Genomic DNA, 15949 nt, shown 5'->3' with positions numbered 1-15949 from the left:
TTTTAAATTGTAGTTTTTAATACTTAATTTAAGTATTAATGCAGCAAAGAGAAATGCCAAGATAAAAACAATATTATAATTGCAAGTTATTAAAGAAAACTGAATAGTATTGCCTAACATGCAAAAAGCTCAGTTTATATTTTACTGTGTATTTTATTATTTTTTACAGAAAAGTATAATTCAGTTAGCTTATTAGTGGTTCTACGATGTTAACTTACTAATAAGTAAACCTTATCAAAGCTTATTCTTATAGATGCTTACCCTTTGATATTTTATGTACATTTGAAGTGCAGAGGATAATTCTTCACCATATCGCTAGTTCTTTACTAATTCACCAGAATTTGCATAAGATTTTTTTCTTATATGCAGACAACTACTTTCTCAGTATTCATTTGTGTCTACAATTAAAAAGTTAACAAATAGCTTGCTAATAAGTGGATATTAATGAAATATATTCTGGTCAGCATTCCTTCTATGGAGTGAGGTGGTACAGTGATAAGACTGGACTGGCATTTACGAGGATCAGGGTTCAAACCCCGGCTCAGCGTTTCTGATTTAGGTTTTTCATTATTTTCAAAACACTCAACAGGTTTCTTACAGTAGACCATCGTAAATTTCTTCTGCAGAGTCCTTGAATTATGCCCTCGTGTATCTGTTTCTAATGGCATCGCTGTGGACAAGATGCTGAAACTAGGGCCGTTCTGATACCGATACTGGTATCGGATGTTGTTCAATATTCAGCTCTCGGCTGATACCAAGATATTGGCACAGGTATTGGGGGTATCAAAAAAATAATCATTCCATAAGTGTGATTTTTTTTTAATACTTGCTATGTTTATTTGGTAAATTTTAATAATATTTTTATTTTAGTAAATTATTTAAAAAAAAATTTAAAGGCAAATCTTAAAATCATATAAGCACTGTTTAACTTCAAATAAATATAAATAAAGATGTTTACCTAATAAATATGTGATGCAAAATTTTCATTAAACTTGCTTTGATTTAAGATTTAGGAAAAAAAAAAGAATTATATTCTCAAACATACTTGGTAAAAGATCATGTTTCAATTATTTATTCTTATAGTGTGGCCAGTAATTGTGAATGCTGATTGTAGTATCAGGTATCGGTGGTGGTACCAGGAATTGGTATCGGAAAAGGAGGTATCAGAACATCCCTAGACTTAAAAACAAATAAAATAATTTTTAAAATGTAATTCTTTTCTGGTAGTGAAATTTCTAGTCATTTTTAAGTGTACCCTAAACCATAGTGTTGGACCAAAAGAAGTAATTTGGTTGCATTTAATTTGGGATTGTGAAATGGTAGATAAAATTATTTTTGTTTTGTTTTTTCCTTCTTCATAGCTGTGAAGGCTGCAAAGGTTTCTTCAAACGAACTGTTCGGAAAGACTTGTCATACGCCTGCCGCGAAGAAAAGAACTGCATTATCGACAAGCGGCAACGCAACAGATGTCAGTACTGTCGCTACCAGAAGTGTCTGGCGATGGGAATGAAACGTGAAGCAGTACAGGTACCCAGACACATGTTTTAATCTTCATTAACTCTTTAATTGATGTGATCGATTCGTGTAGATCACTGCCTTGTTTGCTTGCGTTGGTGTGATTTCAGAATGTAAACTTTCAGTACTAAAAGTGAAGTAAGACGGCTAGAGAACTGGACCACTATATACAGGATTTACTTTTTGTGGGGAGGAGTAATAATTGTTAACACTGCACAGTTTACTGATCAATAGAACCGTCAAAAAATATTACATAATGGACTCAGTTGTTGTGGGTTGTTGAGGTTACTAAATCTTATTTTAGTTTTTGATATTTCATTTATTAGTGCACTAAAAAAATTTTCTACAACTAAATACTTTTGATAATTTGAACAAAAGCTTCTTTCTGTTGCTAAAACATTTGTAAACCGGGGCACTTGTCATTGTTTACATTAGATGATTTTGACAGGTCTGTGGGTAAATTATAAGCGAATGCTTGCACCATGCACATAAGAAACAAGTCTATGATGAAAATGGTTGCAGGTTAAAATGGATGTGCTGTGGTGGTGGTGTGTGAAAAAAAAAAACAATGATTTTCAAATACTGCTTTGCTGTATGCTTTTGTACATCCCACAAAATCTGTTCTGAAAGACATACAGTATACTCCCGATTATCCTGGTGCAAGTTATCCAGTTTGTGGATTAACCATGCAATATTTCACTTTCATAAACCATAAAAATAAGAATAATTTTTTACTTTATTTTCGTGCGTGCTCAGTAGCAAGTGGACTTGTGTAGCATTAAATACAATGCAATGAATTGGTAATGTAATGAATTAATAATGTGATGAATCAAAAGCTTTTAGTGGTAGTTTATCTGCGCGCAAGTCATGGCAGACACGCATTTAGTAAACAAAGAGTCAGGAATTACGTTAACAGATTAAATAATCTTCCTAATATTAGAAAATTTTATGTTTATACTTTTTAAATTGTTATTAGAACTGAAATATATCTACTATATCACTGCACTCACTGTCGCGAACTCACAAGTGTTCAAATGTAAGTGACATACTGGTTAGTTTTCCTTTTATTGAACTAGGAAACAAATAATGACACAACTGAATTTAGTTTTTAATACTGTTTCACACTGATGCCAACATTGAATCACTCTTCATATTTCTGTCTTATTAAACTGTGACGTGTCAGCCGGCCTCAAGGTCAACACTCGCTTGAATGTTAGATGATTTATTGCATCAATTCGTAAATTGTATATCTACATTTAAAATCAATTTTATTCTGAATGTCTTCAATAAAATGTGTATTATATCAATTGTAATCAATGTATTTTTGTATTTTCATAAAATTCTTCATTAAAATCCTAATAAACTACTATCTAATATGTAGACACTGAACTATTTTTAAATTAACATTCCACTCTTTATATCAAAAGTTACAATACCCTAAAATAGACTTAAGGGGAATGGAAAGGTAAAATATCTTGGGAATGCTGGAATCGAATATCAAGGATAAAATCTGAACTACTCATCATATTTCTTTGCGGTTTGTTTTGCCAACTAGATAATTTAATTACAGAGGGTTGTGTGTGCAGAAGTGGCCACAATAATGCATAGTTTTTTAGAAAAAAATTAAATAACTTTATGCAGAAATAAGGGGTATTAGCCTCAAAATTATAAATTATACCAAAATATAATTTTTGAATGGTGTAATACAATATTATCTAGAGCTCTATAATACAGAATTTTACGTAATTGCTCAACAAGCGTGTCCTTCCATACCTAAATGTTGCATGGCAGGTTTTAATTGGATAAAATTCCTTTAAAATTCTGCGATCAAGTGTTTTTCACTTTGATTATAATAGAGTTCTAGATAATATTATATTACACAATATAAAAATTACATTTTGGTATAATTTTTAATTTTGTGGATAATACCCCTTATTTCTGCATAAAGTTATTTAATTTTTTTTCTAAAAAACTATGCATTATTGTGGCCACTGCTGTACACACAACCCTCCGTAATTAAATTATCTAGTTGGCAAAACAAACCGCAAAGAAATATGATGAGTAGTTCAGATTTTATCCTTGATCTTCGATTCCAGGATTCCCAAAATATTGTACCTTTCCATTCCCCTTAACTTTTATCATTTACTTTTTCTTGTTTTTTAGTATGGTTGTAAATAATGTATCAGTGATACAGTATCATGCAAAAATAAGTCCTGGAGAAAGAGAATAGGTACAATTTCAGCCATTAATGTGAATGCCCATCCTTAAAATTTTATTTTATATATATATATATATATATATATGATATATATAATATATATATAATATATACATAATATATATATGATATATATTATATATATATATGATATATATAATATATATATAATATATACATAATATATATATGATATATATTATATATATATATGATATATATAATATATATATAATATATATATAATATATATGATATGTATAATAGACTAGCTAAACCCGGCCACGCTTTGCTGTGGCACAGTTTAATATTAATTCATTGTTTAATTTAATATTTTACTGTGCATGGCTGTGGAATGTAATAGAAGAAATAAAAATGTGTTTAGCTTAAATATTGTTATTGTAAAGCTAATGGAAGGACTACATTCCTTGTTTTCCCATTTTTTGCATAAACATATAGATCAGATGGTTTACCGACTCTGGAGCACCCGACATATAAGTGTCCATGAGAGAAGCATTCATTTTCTAAATTCAAACCGCACACTTGCAAAGATTGTCCTTGTGCTTTATTGATGGTCATAGCGAACGCAAGGCGTATTGGAAATTGAAGTCGTTTGAACTCGAACGCCATATCTGTCGGAATAAGTGGCATTCGTGGAAGTCATACGTCTTCACCTTTATGAAGTCCAATCAAAATTGTTGCTTCAATAAGATTATCCATTAATTTTTTAACTACTAATCGTGTACCATTACATAATTTAGGCTGACAGATATTTCGAAGCAATATAATTGGCACACCAATTTTCAAATTCAAAATATGTGGTGGTAATCCTGGAACATCGAGTGAATTGAGAAATTCCGTTGGAAAGTTCACTGCTTCATTTTGGTGCACTACTGAATCAATAGATTTGTATGTCATTGTTTCACCTTCGATTCTGTTTATAATACTATTGTTCATATCGTGTACGTCAACATTTTTAGCCGCTAGAATGGCTCTTTCGCTCAACCATGCATGATTTTTGAATTTTGTTTCGATGTTTTGGAATACCTTGTCTACTAATTCCTCTTTTGAATCTACGATGTTGCATAAATCAGATGATAAGCTGATTTTTCCTGTTTCTGGATTTGTAGGTACAGTGCCGTTACCAAATTCAATTAATTGTCTTGAAAATATGACTGCTGTTGGATCGTTCTGAAGTTTAACTCGCATATTCGTGGTTAAATGCATTTTTTTTACTGTGCTCCAAAAATTTGAATATTTTTTAATTTAAACGTATTTTTATCAATAGAGTCGAAAGAATATACTTTCAAATTAAATAAAGTTTTTTATTCTTTCTTGAAATATATATATATATATATATATATATATATATATATATATATATATATATATACATATTTGTCTAAATTATAGTCGTCAAGGCACAATGGTCGAGTAGCCTGATGTGCTTGAACTTCGACAATATGGTACAGCATCGTCGAGCGTGGTCACAACTAAGTTGGGTGACCATGATATTTAGTTATAGAAACTTTTTTTTTCCGACTTTTCCGGTGGATTTTCCCAAACTTTTATTTCATATAAACACTCTTCTGTTAAGATGCAATGTTCTGTAAAAATTTCAATCCAAACCATCGTATACTTTCCGAGTTTTGCGGCCAAATACATACGGAAGCTAAATTTTTATATATATAGATATAATATATATATGCTTAAAGAACTATCCTGGAAAAATAATGATATAAAAATACATAACCAATTAAGCTGGAACACTAAGTATTTGTTTTTAAATTAATTTCTTCTTGGCTTGAATTTGGAGTTTATAGTTGGATGCCTTCTAAAAGTTGCATACCATTTGTAGTATATGACAAATATAATGACAGAGTGCTCATTTTTAAGTACAAAAGAAACTATTTCCATATTTTTTTCTTCTTTAGAATGAGAGAGTGTAACTTGAGTAAAACATTTGGTTGTGTTTCTTGTTGCAGGAGGAGAGACAGAGGACTAAAGAGCGAGACCAGAACGAAGTGGAGTCGACAAGCAGTTTGCACGCAGACATGCCTGTGGAACGTATTTTAGAAGCTGAGAAGAAAGTTGAAGTTAAAATTGAACATTCGTCTGACTTTGACGTGAGCTAAGAATCATTGTTGTTTGCTTGATCTGTATTCAGGATGTGAGTTAAATCCCAGCACACCTTTCCACGACTGATTATCAATGCTTTCACTCTATTAATAAGTGTTGTGGTAACTTCATATTTTTACCTATTCCCTCTTCATCTTATGTTGCATTTATTCATGTGACCACTTCGCTAGAGCAGCTTTCATGGTCTTAGCCCAATGCCCAAACGATGTGCATAGCTTCAGAATAGCCCAGTTGAACAACTGTCAGGTATATATTTTTACGAAAAGCATTCAAAAAATGTTGAGGTTTTGTTATCGTATTTTGTTTATAATTTATGTTGTTTGGCAAGGGACAGTGGCTTAACTCTTTTGCTGTGGAAAAAGTAAATGCAATTAATTTTTTGTTCCTGTAAATCACTAGAAACATTGATGAGCAAACTTTTTGCTAGGGTGGAACTAGACCCTTCATTAAAGATTTGATATTCTATTTAAAAATTAATTTTTTAATTTTTTTTATATAAAAACCACTTGGTTTAAATCGTGGTTTAAATCAACCAACCCTGTATCGTAGACTTACTGAAACAGTAATGCTCATGTGTGTTCTTCTCACTAAAAAAAAAAATATATTACAACTTGTTTTGAAAGCTCTAGAATTATATGTTAATTTTTCTTGGGCTAAAGACTTTCACTCCCTCCCTTGGTACTTGTCAGCACAACCAGTCATCGTCCTTGTTTGGCGACTGCCTGTGATTGCAGGCAGTTGAGTCGATGCAGGAATACTAGTGATGGGTCTTACCCCCCCCCCCCCCCTTTCTCATACAAATATAGATCTTAACAGTCAGGAATAAAATCATACAAAAAAAACATACACTGTAATTTACATATTGAAGAAACATTCAACCCATTATTATTTTTTGAGAATAAAAAATATAAATTTTAATATTTTTTTTTTACGATGCTAGCAATTTATTTTTGTATCAAAAAAGTTCTCTAAATTGCTTAAACAAGCATTTTCAGAATCATTTCAGCTGGTATCAGATATATTTATTTGATAGTTTATTTAGGGATAAATTATTGTACAGTGGAGTCTCGCTAATCCAGACCCCGCTAGTCCGGACATCCGGTTAATCCGGACGGATAAAAAAAAATAATGAAAAATAAATTTGTGACAAAGGAAAATAAGAAAATACATTTCTAAGAGAGGGTCTTCTTGCCCTCAGTTGCCGGGAGTCTTACCACTAGTTTTCCGCACATCGTCTGTTTTCCAAGAAGTGACTCTTTCTATACCTGCGAGTTGTTTTGTTTTGTTCCCTTCAGTCGATGGTTACTCGTGCTGTTGATAGGTGATTGTGACAGTTATTTTTATAAAGTTCGAGTGTTGTATTGTGTGCACTTATTAAGAGCAACATAATGGCTACTAAACGTAAGAAAGTGACTGTAAAAATGGAGCAAAAACACCAAGCCTTATTTCGTATTGATGCGGGTGAATCATTAACTAGAATCGCGCAAGATTTAGGAGTGAGAAAACAAACTGTTTCTGATTGGAAAAAAAATCGGAAAGAAATGGAAGATTTTTGTGCCAAAATGGTGAGTAAGGACAGTCTGGGTAACAGAAGTACATTAAAAAAACCAAAAAATGAAACTTTAGACAAGGCTTTGTACATTTGGTTTTGCCAACAACGTGAACTGTCGGCTGTCGGGCGTAACATTACAAGAGTTCCCGCTCAAACTCAACAAAAAATTAAAAGGTGACTCTGCTTTTACTGCCAGTGTGGGATGGTTATCTCATTGGAAAGATCGACACGGTGTTCGTGAACTTAGTGTAAGTGGTGAAATTTTGTCAGGTGACAATAGTGCAAGTGAAGACTTTTAAAGTAAAATTTGAAAAGTTTGTTAAAGATGAACAATTAGAGCCTTTCCAAGTGTTGAACGCTGACGAAACGGGATTAAATTACAAAATGCTTCCAAAAAAAACATTGGCATCAAAATTGGATTCTGTAGCCAAAGGTCATAAGGCAAAAAAAGAAAGAGTAACTTTGCTTCCTTGTAGTAATGCTTCTGGCAACTTGAAAATTCCACTTTTGGTTATAGGCAAATCGGCTAAGCCTAGGGCACTTAAAAATCTTAATAAAAATGCTCTTCCAGCCCAGTACACTTAACAAAAATCGGCATGGATGGATGGAAAAATTTTTAAAGCTTAGTTTTTTGAAACATTTGTTCCTAAAACAAAAAAGTTTTTGAGAGACAAAAACCGCCTAGAAAAAGCTGTGTTGTTAATTGATAATGCACCATGCCACCCGAGTGAAGAAGAATTGCGAGATGGTGAAATTTTTGTAAAATTTCTGCCACCAAACGTGACTGCTTTGATACAACCTATGGGTCAAGGTGTGATTGAAGCAATAAAATGGTGATACAGGAAAAAATTGATAATGTCTCTTTTAGAGCAACAAGCAGACCTGTCAGCTAACTTAATGAATCATATTAAAAAAGTGACAATGAAGACTGTCATTTACTTGGCTGCAGAAACATGGGAAGAAATTAAACCGTCAACTTTTTAAAAAAGCTGGAAAAAGTTGTGGCCAAGCATTTCACAGGAAAAACAGGGACAAGACGAAACTCATCCAACTTCAACTAGCTTTGATTTTGTACATGTTTTTCAACAGTTGGAGGGTTGTGTCAACATAGAGGAGAATGACATATCAGAATGGATTAACAGTGACAGCGGTATTGGTCATCAAATGTTAAGTGAAGATGAAATCATGGAGGTGTGCATTGCAAACACGGCAACTGAAATAAACAGTTCAGAAGATGACGATGGAGGTACGGAGGAATCAGCTGGCCCAACTCATGGCGAAGCGACTACAATGCTGGAGGGGTTGCTGAGTTACTTTGAGAAGCAAAGCGCACATTGTCTGCTGAGCTACTGACCTTGAGGCACCTACGAGATTGCACGGCAAAACAACGGCAATCTTCATTTAAACAAAATAATATTACAGACTTTTTCGAGTAAATTGTAATTGTTTTTAACCTTTAATTGTTTTATACTTTTTAATTGCATGTAGGTATGTACAATACATATTATTATTTTATATATAAGTTACATACATATGTACATAGTTTCTTAAGTACTTTATAATAAAACACAGTTGAATTTTAAACATAAATATTTTTTCTTTAGCCTATAAAACTTGTTTTTGATACATTTTAAAGTTGATTACGGTTAATCCGGACTTTCGGTGATCCGGACAAGTCCGGAGTAACGAGACTCTACTGTATTAGGAGATTCTAGGATTTTATGATGTGATTGATCCATCTCTAGAGAATGCTGATGGTGACCCTTGTTGGTTGTGATTGCACTCACCAAAATTTTTGTCTGTAGAGTATTTATTGCTGTTATTGAATTTTAAGGCTGCACTTTGCAGACCTTGGGTTCCTGACTACATGAATTTGCTAATTTAATTTCATATGACAATAGTTGAGGTAGTTAATAGTTATACTGAAAATGTTCATTTTTACTGAACAAAAACATAAGTAAAATATAATTTTTATTTTGCAACAAATTTATCACTAGTAATTTACATATAGCTTTGAAATGATTTGCAGCTGTAAATTTACTTGGGAATATGGCGGTTCACAAAACAGAAATTTAAATTACTTTACCTAGTCAGGTTCCCACAGAAATTTAATTTGTTTTGTTTTCAGGATCCAGTCACAAATATCTGCAATGCAACAAATAAACAATTGTTTCAGCTGGTAGAATGGGCTAAAAGTATTCCTCACTTCACATCGCTTCCGATGGAGGACCAAGTTGTTCTTCTCAGAGCAGGTAGGTGTGTGTATAAATATTGCACAATAGCATAGCAGTATCAGTCCTGCTTGTGTTAAGATGTGCTATGCAGTTTAGGCAGGGAAACAGTTAGGTTCAGCATGATACCAAGTCAGGAATTAAACTTTGGTTTATAGTAATTTGATGTCTAAAAGTTGCTTTTTTGAAAATCCATTTCGAAGCTGTAAGAAAAAGAACTTAAGTTGTCACTGTAATTATTAATGATTCTACTTAAATTTGTTTTCGTTAACTCTTAACAATGTAAAACTCATTCCTAAATTATTTGCATACACACATACAATTGCATATTTAGTTTGTGGTTCACAAAAAAGAAACTTGATTTATTTATTCATTCACTTATTGTAAAGATATCAGTAGCCTTTTATGATGCTATTTCTGTTATATCTCCATTTCTGACTATGTATCTAAATTGGATGATTCAAAATATTACTAGTTAAGAAAGATTGGTACACCACAGTAGTTGAAGCTGCCAGACATTGTTTGGACCCTACTGAAACCAGGAGTCACAGGTACTTTAAGCTAAGATGCACAGTGGTTGAGCAGTCGGAACACTCGTCTCCCACCAGGCAATCCTGGTTTCGATCCTGGATTTTTTGCAAGTGTGAAACTTGGTGGGAGTTGCCAGGCCTGTGGGTTGTCTTGGGTTTCCCCCACCATTTCATTCCCTTCACTGTTTAATACCTAATACCCATCTCGCCTCACCTCACGCATTCTCCAGGCTGGCCAGAATGACGGGTTTGTCCCTCAGGTAGGGCAGTTGGCTGCTGTGAGTGTCAACCCCATTCCATCCATGTAGACTTTGCCTCAGGCGGGAAACTAAATGTCTATTTCTATTTTTCATTTTAGCAAAAATTTACGTTATAATCACAACAGTACGATGGCGATGACGCAAAGATTTTTGACCAGTCTCGTTACACCTTTGTGACGACAGCGTGACAAAAACGGCAGAGAAACGGATTATATTCTATTTCCATCACGTTGCGGGCACGGCGTTATGAATTGTGTGTCAGAATTTTGTTTTCGAAATATAGTTAAACTAGTGCATTGGTAATTCTATTATTAGACTTGTATTATTAAGGTTTTTCTTTCTAAATTTGTCTGGAAGATCTCTGAGATGTGTTAACGCTCAGTGGTTTTTACAACTGACACAAACAAATTACACACTCAAACTAATCTATTTAAAAAAAACCTTCAAGCATTGACGGCTGTCGTATGTTTGGTACCTATCTACCCGGCAAGAAACATTTTTATATGCAAGTGTGTATTTTTTGTTTTCACACACGGGTAAAAACCACATGTTCACAATAACACAGTATTTTGCTGTTGCATCGCCATGTCGGCATCGCGCCATCACGTTATTGTGATTCCAGCATCGTACTAAAAAAATTTTATTGGTACGGAGATGACGATGGTCGTTATTGAAATGTTTGCACAAGGTTGGAACGAGCTGCTGATCGCGGCGTTCTCGCACCGCTCGATCGACGTGAAGGACAGCATCGTGCTGGCCACGGGCGTGACGGTGCACCGCAACGCCGCCCACCAGGCGGGCGTGGGGACGCTCTTCGACCGGGTGCTCTCCGAGCTGGTGTGCAAGATGAGGGAGATGAAGATGGACAAGACTGAACTGGGTTGCTTGCGGTCCATCATACTCTTCAACCCAGGTGCTCTTCTTCGTGCGTGTCTCCGTTCAGAGACGTGTTTGTCTGGCGTGGTTTTACGTCTCGTGGTTACGCACGGAGGCTTAAAGGCAACGTGACCGCGAATATTATACTGAGCTCCAAACCACTTGACAGGTGTCGGCAATAACGTGATTAAAAATAAACAAAACTGAAGGACTGGCTAAAAAAATTTATTTCCGGCATCCTTTTGATAACTTGCATTTTGTTTTTCTTCTCCATTTCAGTTTATTTATAGTCCAACATTAATTATTAATAGTTACGGTCCAATAAAATTAGGTGAAATTTATCTTTTAAATATTTGAGCTTTTGTCAACTGTCTTGGTTATTACACTCAGAGCTCATAAACTTGAGTTGGGAGTGATCCCTCGTCCCACACATGAGCATTAGCGATCATGACCATCAAAGAACCAAAGGTCGTGTGGATTACTTTTTTCTGTACTTGTTTTCGAAAAAAAAAAATTAAAAAATCAATAAATAAAGTGTTTGAATGTGTTCATGTTTAGGAATAAAAATAAGCATTAGTTGTTAAATATTGAATGACTACAAAATCCTTATTTACTTTAAGGCAAAAATATATACTTAAAAACTAATTATCACACATCAATTTTAAACTGTGTAAGAGTGAAATGTTTGCTCAAGCCATTAACATTTGTAAATATACACTCAGGAAATGAAAAAAATCAACCTTGTAATAATTTATTTGGTGTAACGTCACATGTGACCCCCACGACTCTTAATAAGATTCATCTCGGAAAATGTAATAGCAATGCCACATATTGACAGCGTTTGCATTAGTTTGTGTGTGATTCAGTGAGAACATGAAAAGATCAATTAAAATTCAGCCAATGCTGGGATTTTCCCTTACAATAGACCATTGTTGATTCCTGGTCTCATTTTACTTGTTTGTTGTATCGTTGTGTTACCCTCTACAATGACCTCACTGTCATGATACAAAGCCAAAATTAAAATTATAAAACGACATGAAAACTCTTTTATTTTTATTTGTACTGAAGGTCTCCTTGACAATGAAATCATTAAGATGGTAAACACTGAACAACATATGCCAAGTTTATTGGGACAGGAATCATCCATTTGTCTGGAGTTATTTGGGGGATCCATGGAAAAAGCAAATTTGGTACGATAGCTAGGGCCTGGAAAAATTAGCATCTATTTATTACAAAATTAGCATTTATGATGTTGAAAATTAGCATCTATTTTCCAGAAATTAGCATCTATTTTTGAGAAATTTGCTTAAGAATTTAAAGTTACATAACAATACAAGAAGTTGTAATAGTGTTTCTACCCATTATGACGAATTTTAACACAAACCAAAATCATTAAACGGTATTTGTAAACAAACGTTTGAGCACTATTAATTTCAGATGAAAACAAACTTACGATTCAAGTTGGCCAACTTCAGTACGCTAAACGTGCACCACAAAATGTATGATTTGTCTCTATGTAAAATATTGATCAGGAAAAATAAATTGAACACTAAAGTGATTATCAACAAATGTAAAAAACCGCATACTAAAATATTTGTAGTAGAATTCAGCATTTAAAATATTTTCTACGTTGTTGGTTTCCGTGATGCGCTTCCCGGGAAATTTTGTTTTGTTAGGTTGGATACTCTTCATGAACAAGCAACACACGATGCAATGGCGAATGTAGGCGAACGTGACGTGATCTAACAAAAACAAAATAACTGCGTCGATAAGTAGTGTGATCATTCTTTTCTAAACATTCAACGGTAACTTGAGTAAATCGTAAACACTAAATTTACAAAATTACTTATTCTATACTATCATGCGTGATATTTGGTTAAGGAATGTTTTATAAATTCAGGTTAGGATTCGGATTTTATTCCTTCAACAAGCCTTGTCAGAAGCTATTGTTTACGGTAATTGTGTTATGGTGGTTATTTTCAAAAACAATACTTTGAGGAATGTGTGTTCAAGCCGTTTTGTTGCATTCTATAGTGGTTTTTCGCCCGATAATGGCAATTTTACCACGATTTCGCAAATATAGCATTTATAACAACAATTAGTAAAAAATCGCATCTAACGTCAAAATTCGCAAAAAAATCGCATCTATCGCAAATTGCGAATTTTTTCCGGCCCCTAACGATAGCCAAACATCCTAGCTTCATTTGAAAGGTAAAAACAAGTCTGTTATTATTTTTCTTTTCAGAAAGATGTCTTGTAAGTCAAAGTTTTCCAAACCGCTGTGCTGCAGCGTACTAGTGTTCTGTGAGGCCCTCTGTAGATGTATGTACCACAAGATTTTTATATGTAATAAAATTTAATGTTTAAAAACTGCCTCTGTATATATTCTGCAATATTTTGTTGTAAAAAATAAAATGCATAGAACTGTTGGTCTATACTATAAGTATTTCATATCAATTTTTAACACTACATAACCATTTTTTTAATTCTACAGTACAAGAAATTTGCTTAGTTTAGTTATAAAGGTTATTTTTTGAACCCAAAGTAAGAAAGATAAAAATAACTATGAGTGAAATGTGGTTTTAAAAAATTTTGATTTACTAATGTGTAGAGACCGGAAAAAATTGCGGATTCATTTCGTGATATGCTAACATTCAACTAATTATGCCTTCGTGCTGCTTCTGCCAGTGGCTCACTTTTAATCTGGAGGACTGTGGGCCAGTAAAGCCTGCCCCACACGACACCCATTTCCTTAGCAGTTTTCATGTAATTTTTATGCTAGCGCGCCTGCTCCCGTGTGGGTAACATTTCAGCTCCCTTCCAAGGGGTCTGGCTCTGGGTATAAAAGTTTTCATAACCGAAGTCTTAGCCAAAACCGTAATAGAACGTGTTCTATTTTTCTGCTATACCCACGAGCTGGAGCCGTCAAGATGGCGGACCCACGTGTTGCAATATAACCCCGTATATAGTCTGTATTGTCAACATTAAGGGACGTAACAAATGTAATGGTATGCCAAATGAAACTTTATAATAGTAAAACTACTATGGAATATATTTGTTAAGCTGAAATTGCCACAGAAAGAAGTAATCGGAAATTTTAAAATACGTTATGAAAATACGTTGCATTCTATATTACCCATTATCTCCTATCACATTCGTAGAAGTTGCGGTAGCGTAGTGGCGAAGGGCACGATGGCAGTGGTTGAAGGGTGATTTTGAATGTGGTTTGAATCCTCATCAGTCCAATTTTTTTTTAGTTTTTTTTAAATAACAGATAATTAAATTGTACATACTGTGCTTTCTGCAAATATAAATTATTAGAATTAATTTATGATATAATATTATTAACTACATTTAGGTGTCTCAGTCCATTGATTTTATTCATAGTACTACGTACCTAGATTTATTTTTACTTTTAAAAAAGTAAAGTAAAATCACATGTTCACAAATAATTTAAACCAAAAGTTAATTTTATAATTAAAACGCCAACGTTTATTAAGAAACGAGTGTCCATAAATTAATAATGAATAAACTGATACTTCATAGCGACACACCTGTGAGGGTAAAAAAAAACATGCAAAATGTTTTTCTTCACCTAAGATTTAAATTTATTACGCGGTATGTGCGTGTTTATTTGTCTCACTGGGTTACAAAAAATATTAGTTACAATTGCTCTAATTATGTAGTTAAATATATAAGTAATCAATAAATCTTATATATAACATATATGAATCGGTAGAATTTTTTTACTATTACAATGAAATTAGCTTGATTAACTGTATAATTAAATTAATATTAGAATTTAAACCATACATAAACTACATTTAGTAAACCCAATGTCCCTTGTATCATTTAAATTTATATATTTTTAGATTTTGAAATTAGCCTACAACTTAAAAATATATTTGTAATTCCAAAATTGCTCTTAATTTGTTTTTAAATACTAAACCAATTTTGTTATTTATTTGCAAATGAAAAATATAAGATAAAATATCAAATAATATTTCCGCAAGTTACATAATTTTTAACACAAACAGGTGTAACTTTCACTTTTTTTTTCAGAATTTTGATAAGTTGACTACGACAGGTTTATCCTCCCCTGATATGCTTGCTTTGGTCGGCAACTGCGTTGGCTGGTTTTCTGTTAGCATTCTAGGTATCGTGTGTATGGAGTTAAGAAATCTTTCTGCGGTTCTGCTATACAAATTTTTATGAAAATTTTTATACCCATGGGTATAACAGAAGTTATAGCAGAAAATGGGCATCGTGTGGGGTGGGCTTAAGAGACCCTCAATAATATAAGTATCGAATCATAGGGCTACCCAGCCAAGATGACTCACAAGCCAGCAGCCAATGAACACGTGGCATTCCGCCGGGGCGAACGCAGGATTGCGGAGGCTATCGTAGAGGTCATTCATTCCGCGAATTTTTTCTGGTCTCTACTGATGTGCCGCCAGTTTCGGTAGTTCATGGTTACATTCAGGGGCGCAACAACAGGGGGGGCAAGGGTATTTTGCCCCTCCCCCCCTCTGAAACCTTGAAGTGGGGGCAAATGGGGGCAAAGAAAGTGCTGTGTAATCAATTTTTAGATAATAGAACTGCTTAAATAGCACCATTTTCCACCTTGA

The 15949-nt window shown here is 33.7% G+C and overlaps 1 protein-coding gene across 15 annotated transcripts in view; it reads left to right on the top strand.

Moving 5' to 3' along the window:
* Positions 1-15949, top strand: part of LOC134537805 (retinoic acid receptor RXR) — a 122159-nt gene that overhangs the window by 97137 nt on the left and 9073 nt on the right. For 11 of the 15 annotated variants that reach the window (XM_063378631.1, XM_063378619.1, XM_063378620.1 and 8 more), the window contains 4 exons: positions 1362-1527; positions 5719-5859; positions 9553-9676; positions 11134-11358. In XM_063378631.1, coding sequence (XP_063234701.1) covers positions 1362-1527; positions 5719-5859; positions 9553-9676; positions 11134-11358 — 656 coding nt within the window. The remainder of the gene's footprint in view (positions 1-1361; positions 1528-5718; positions 5860-9552; positions 9677-11133; positions 11359-15949) is intronic. The other 4 variants (XM_063378632.1, XM_063378629.1, XM_063378628.1 and 1 more) reach the window with 1 other exon arrangement.

The sequence above is a fragment of the Bacillus rossius genome, chromosome 12 (assembly GCF_032445375.1).
Source record: "Bacillus rossius redtenbacheri isolate Brsri chromosome 12, Brsri_v3, whole genome shotgun sequence".
In the NCBI taxonomy this organism is placed as follows: Eukaryota; Metazoa; Arthropoda; class Insecta; order Phasmatodea; family Bacillidae; genus Bacillus; species Bacillus rossius.
Note: the sequence above shows the minus strand (reverse complement) of the source record. Positions and strands in the feature narration are given on the sequence as shown.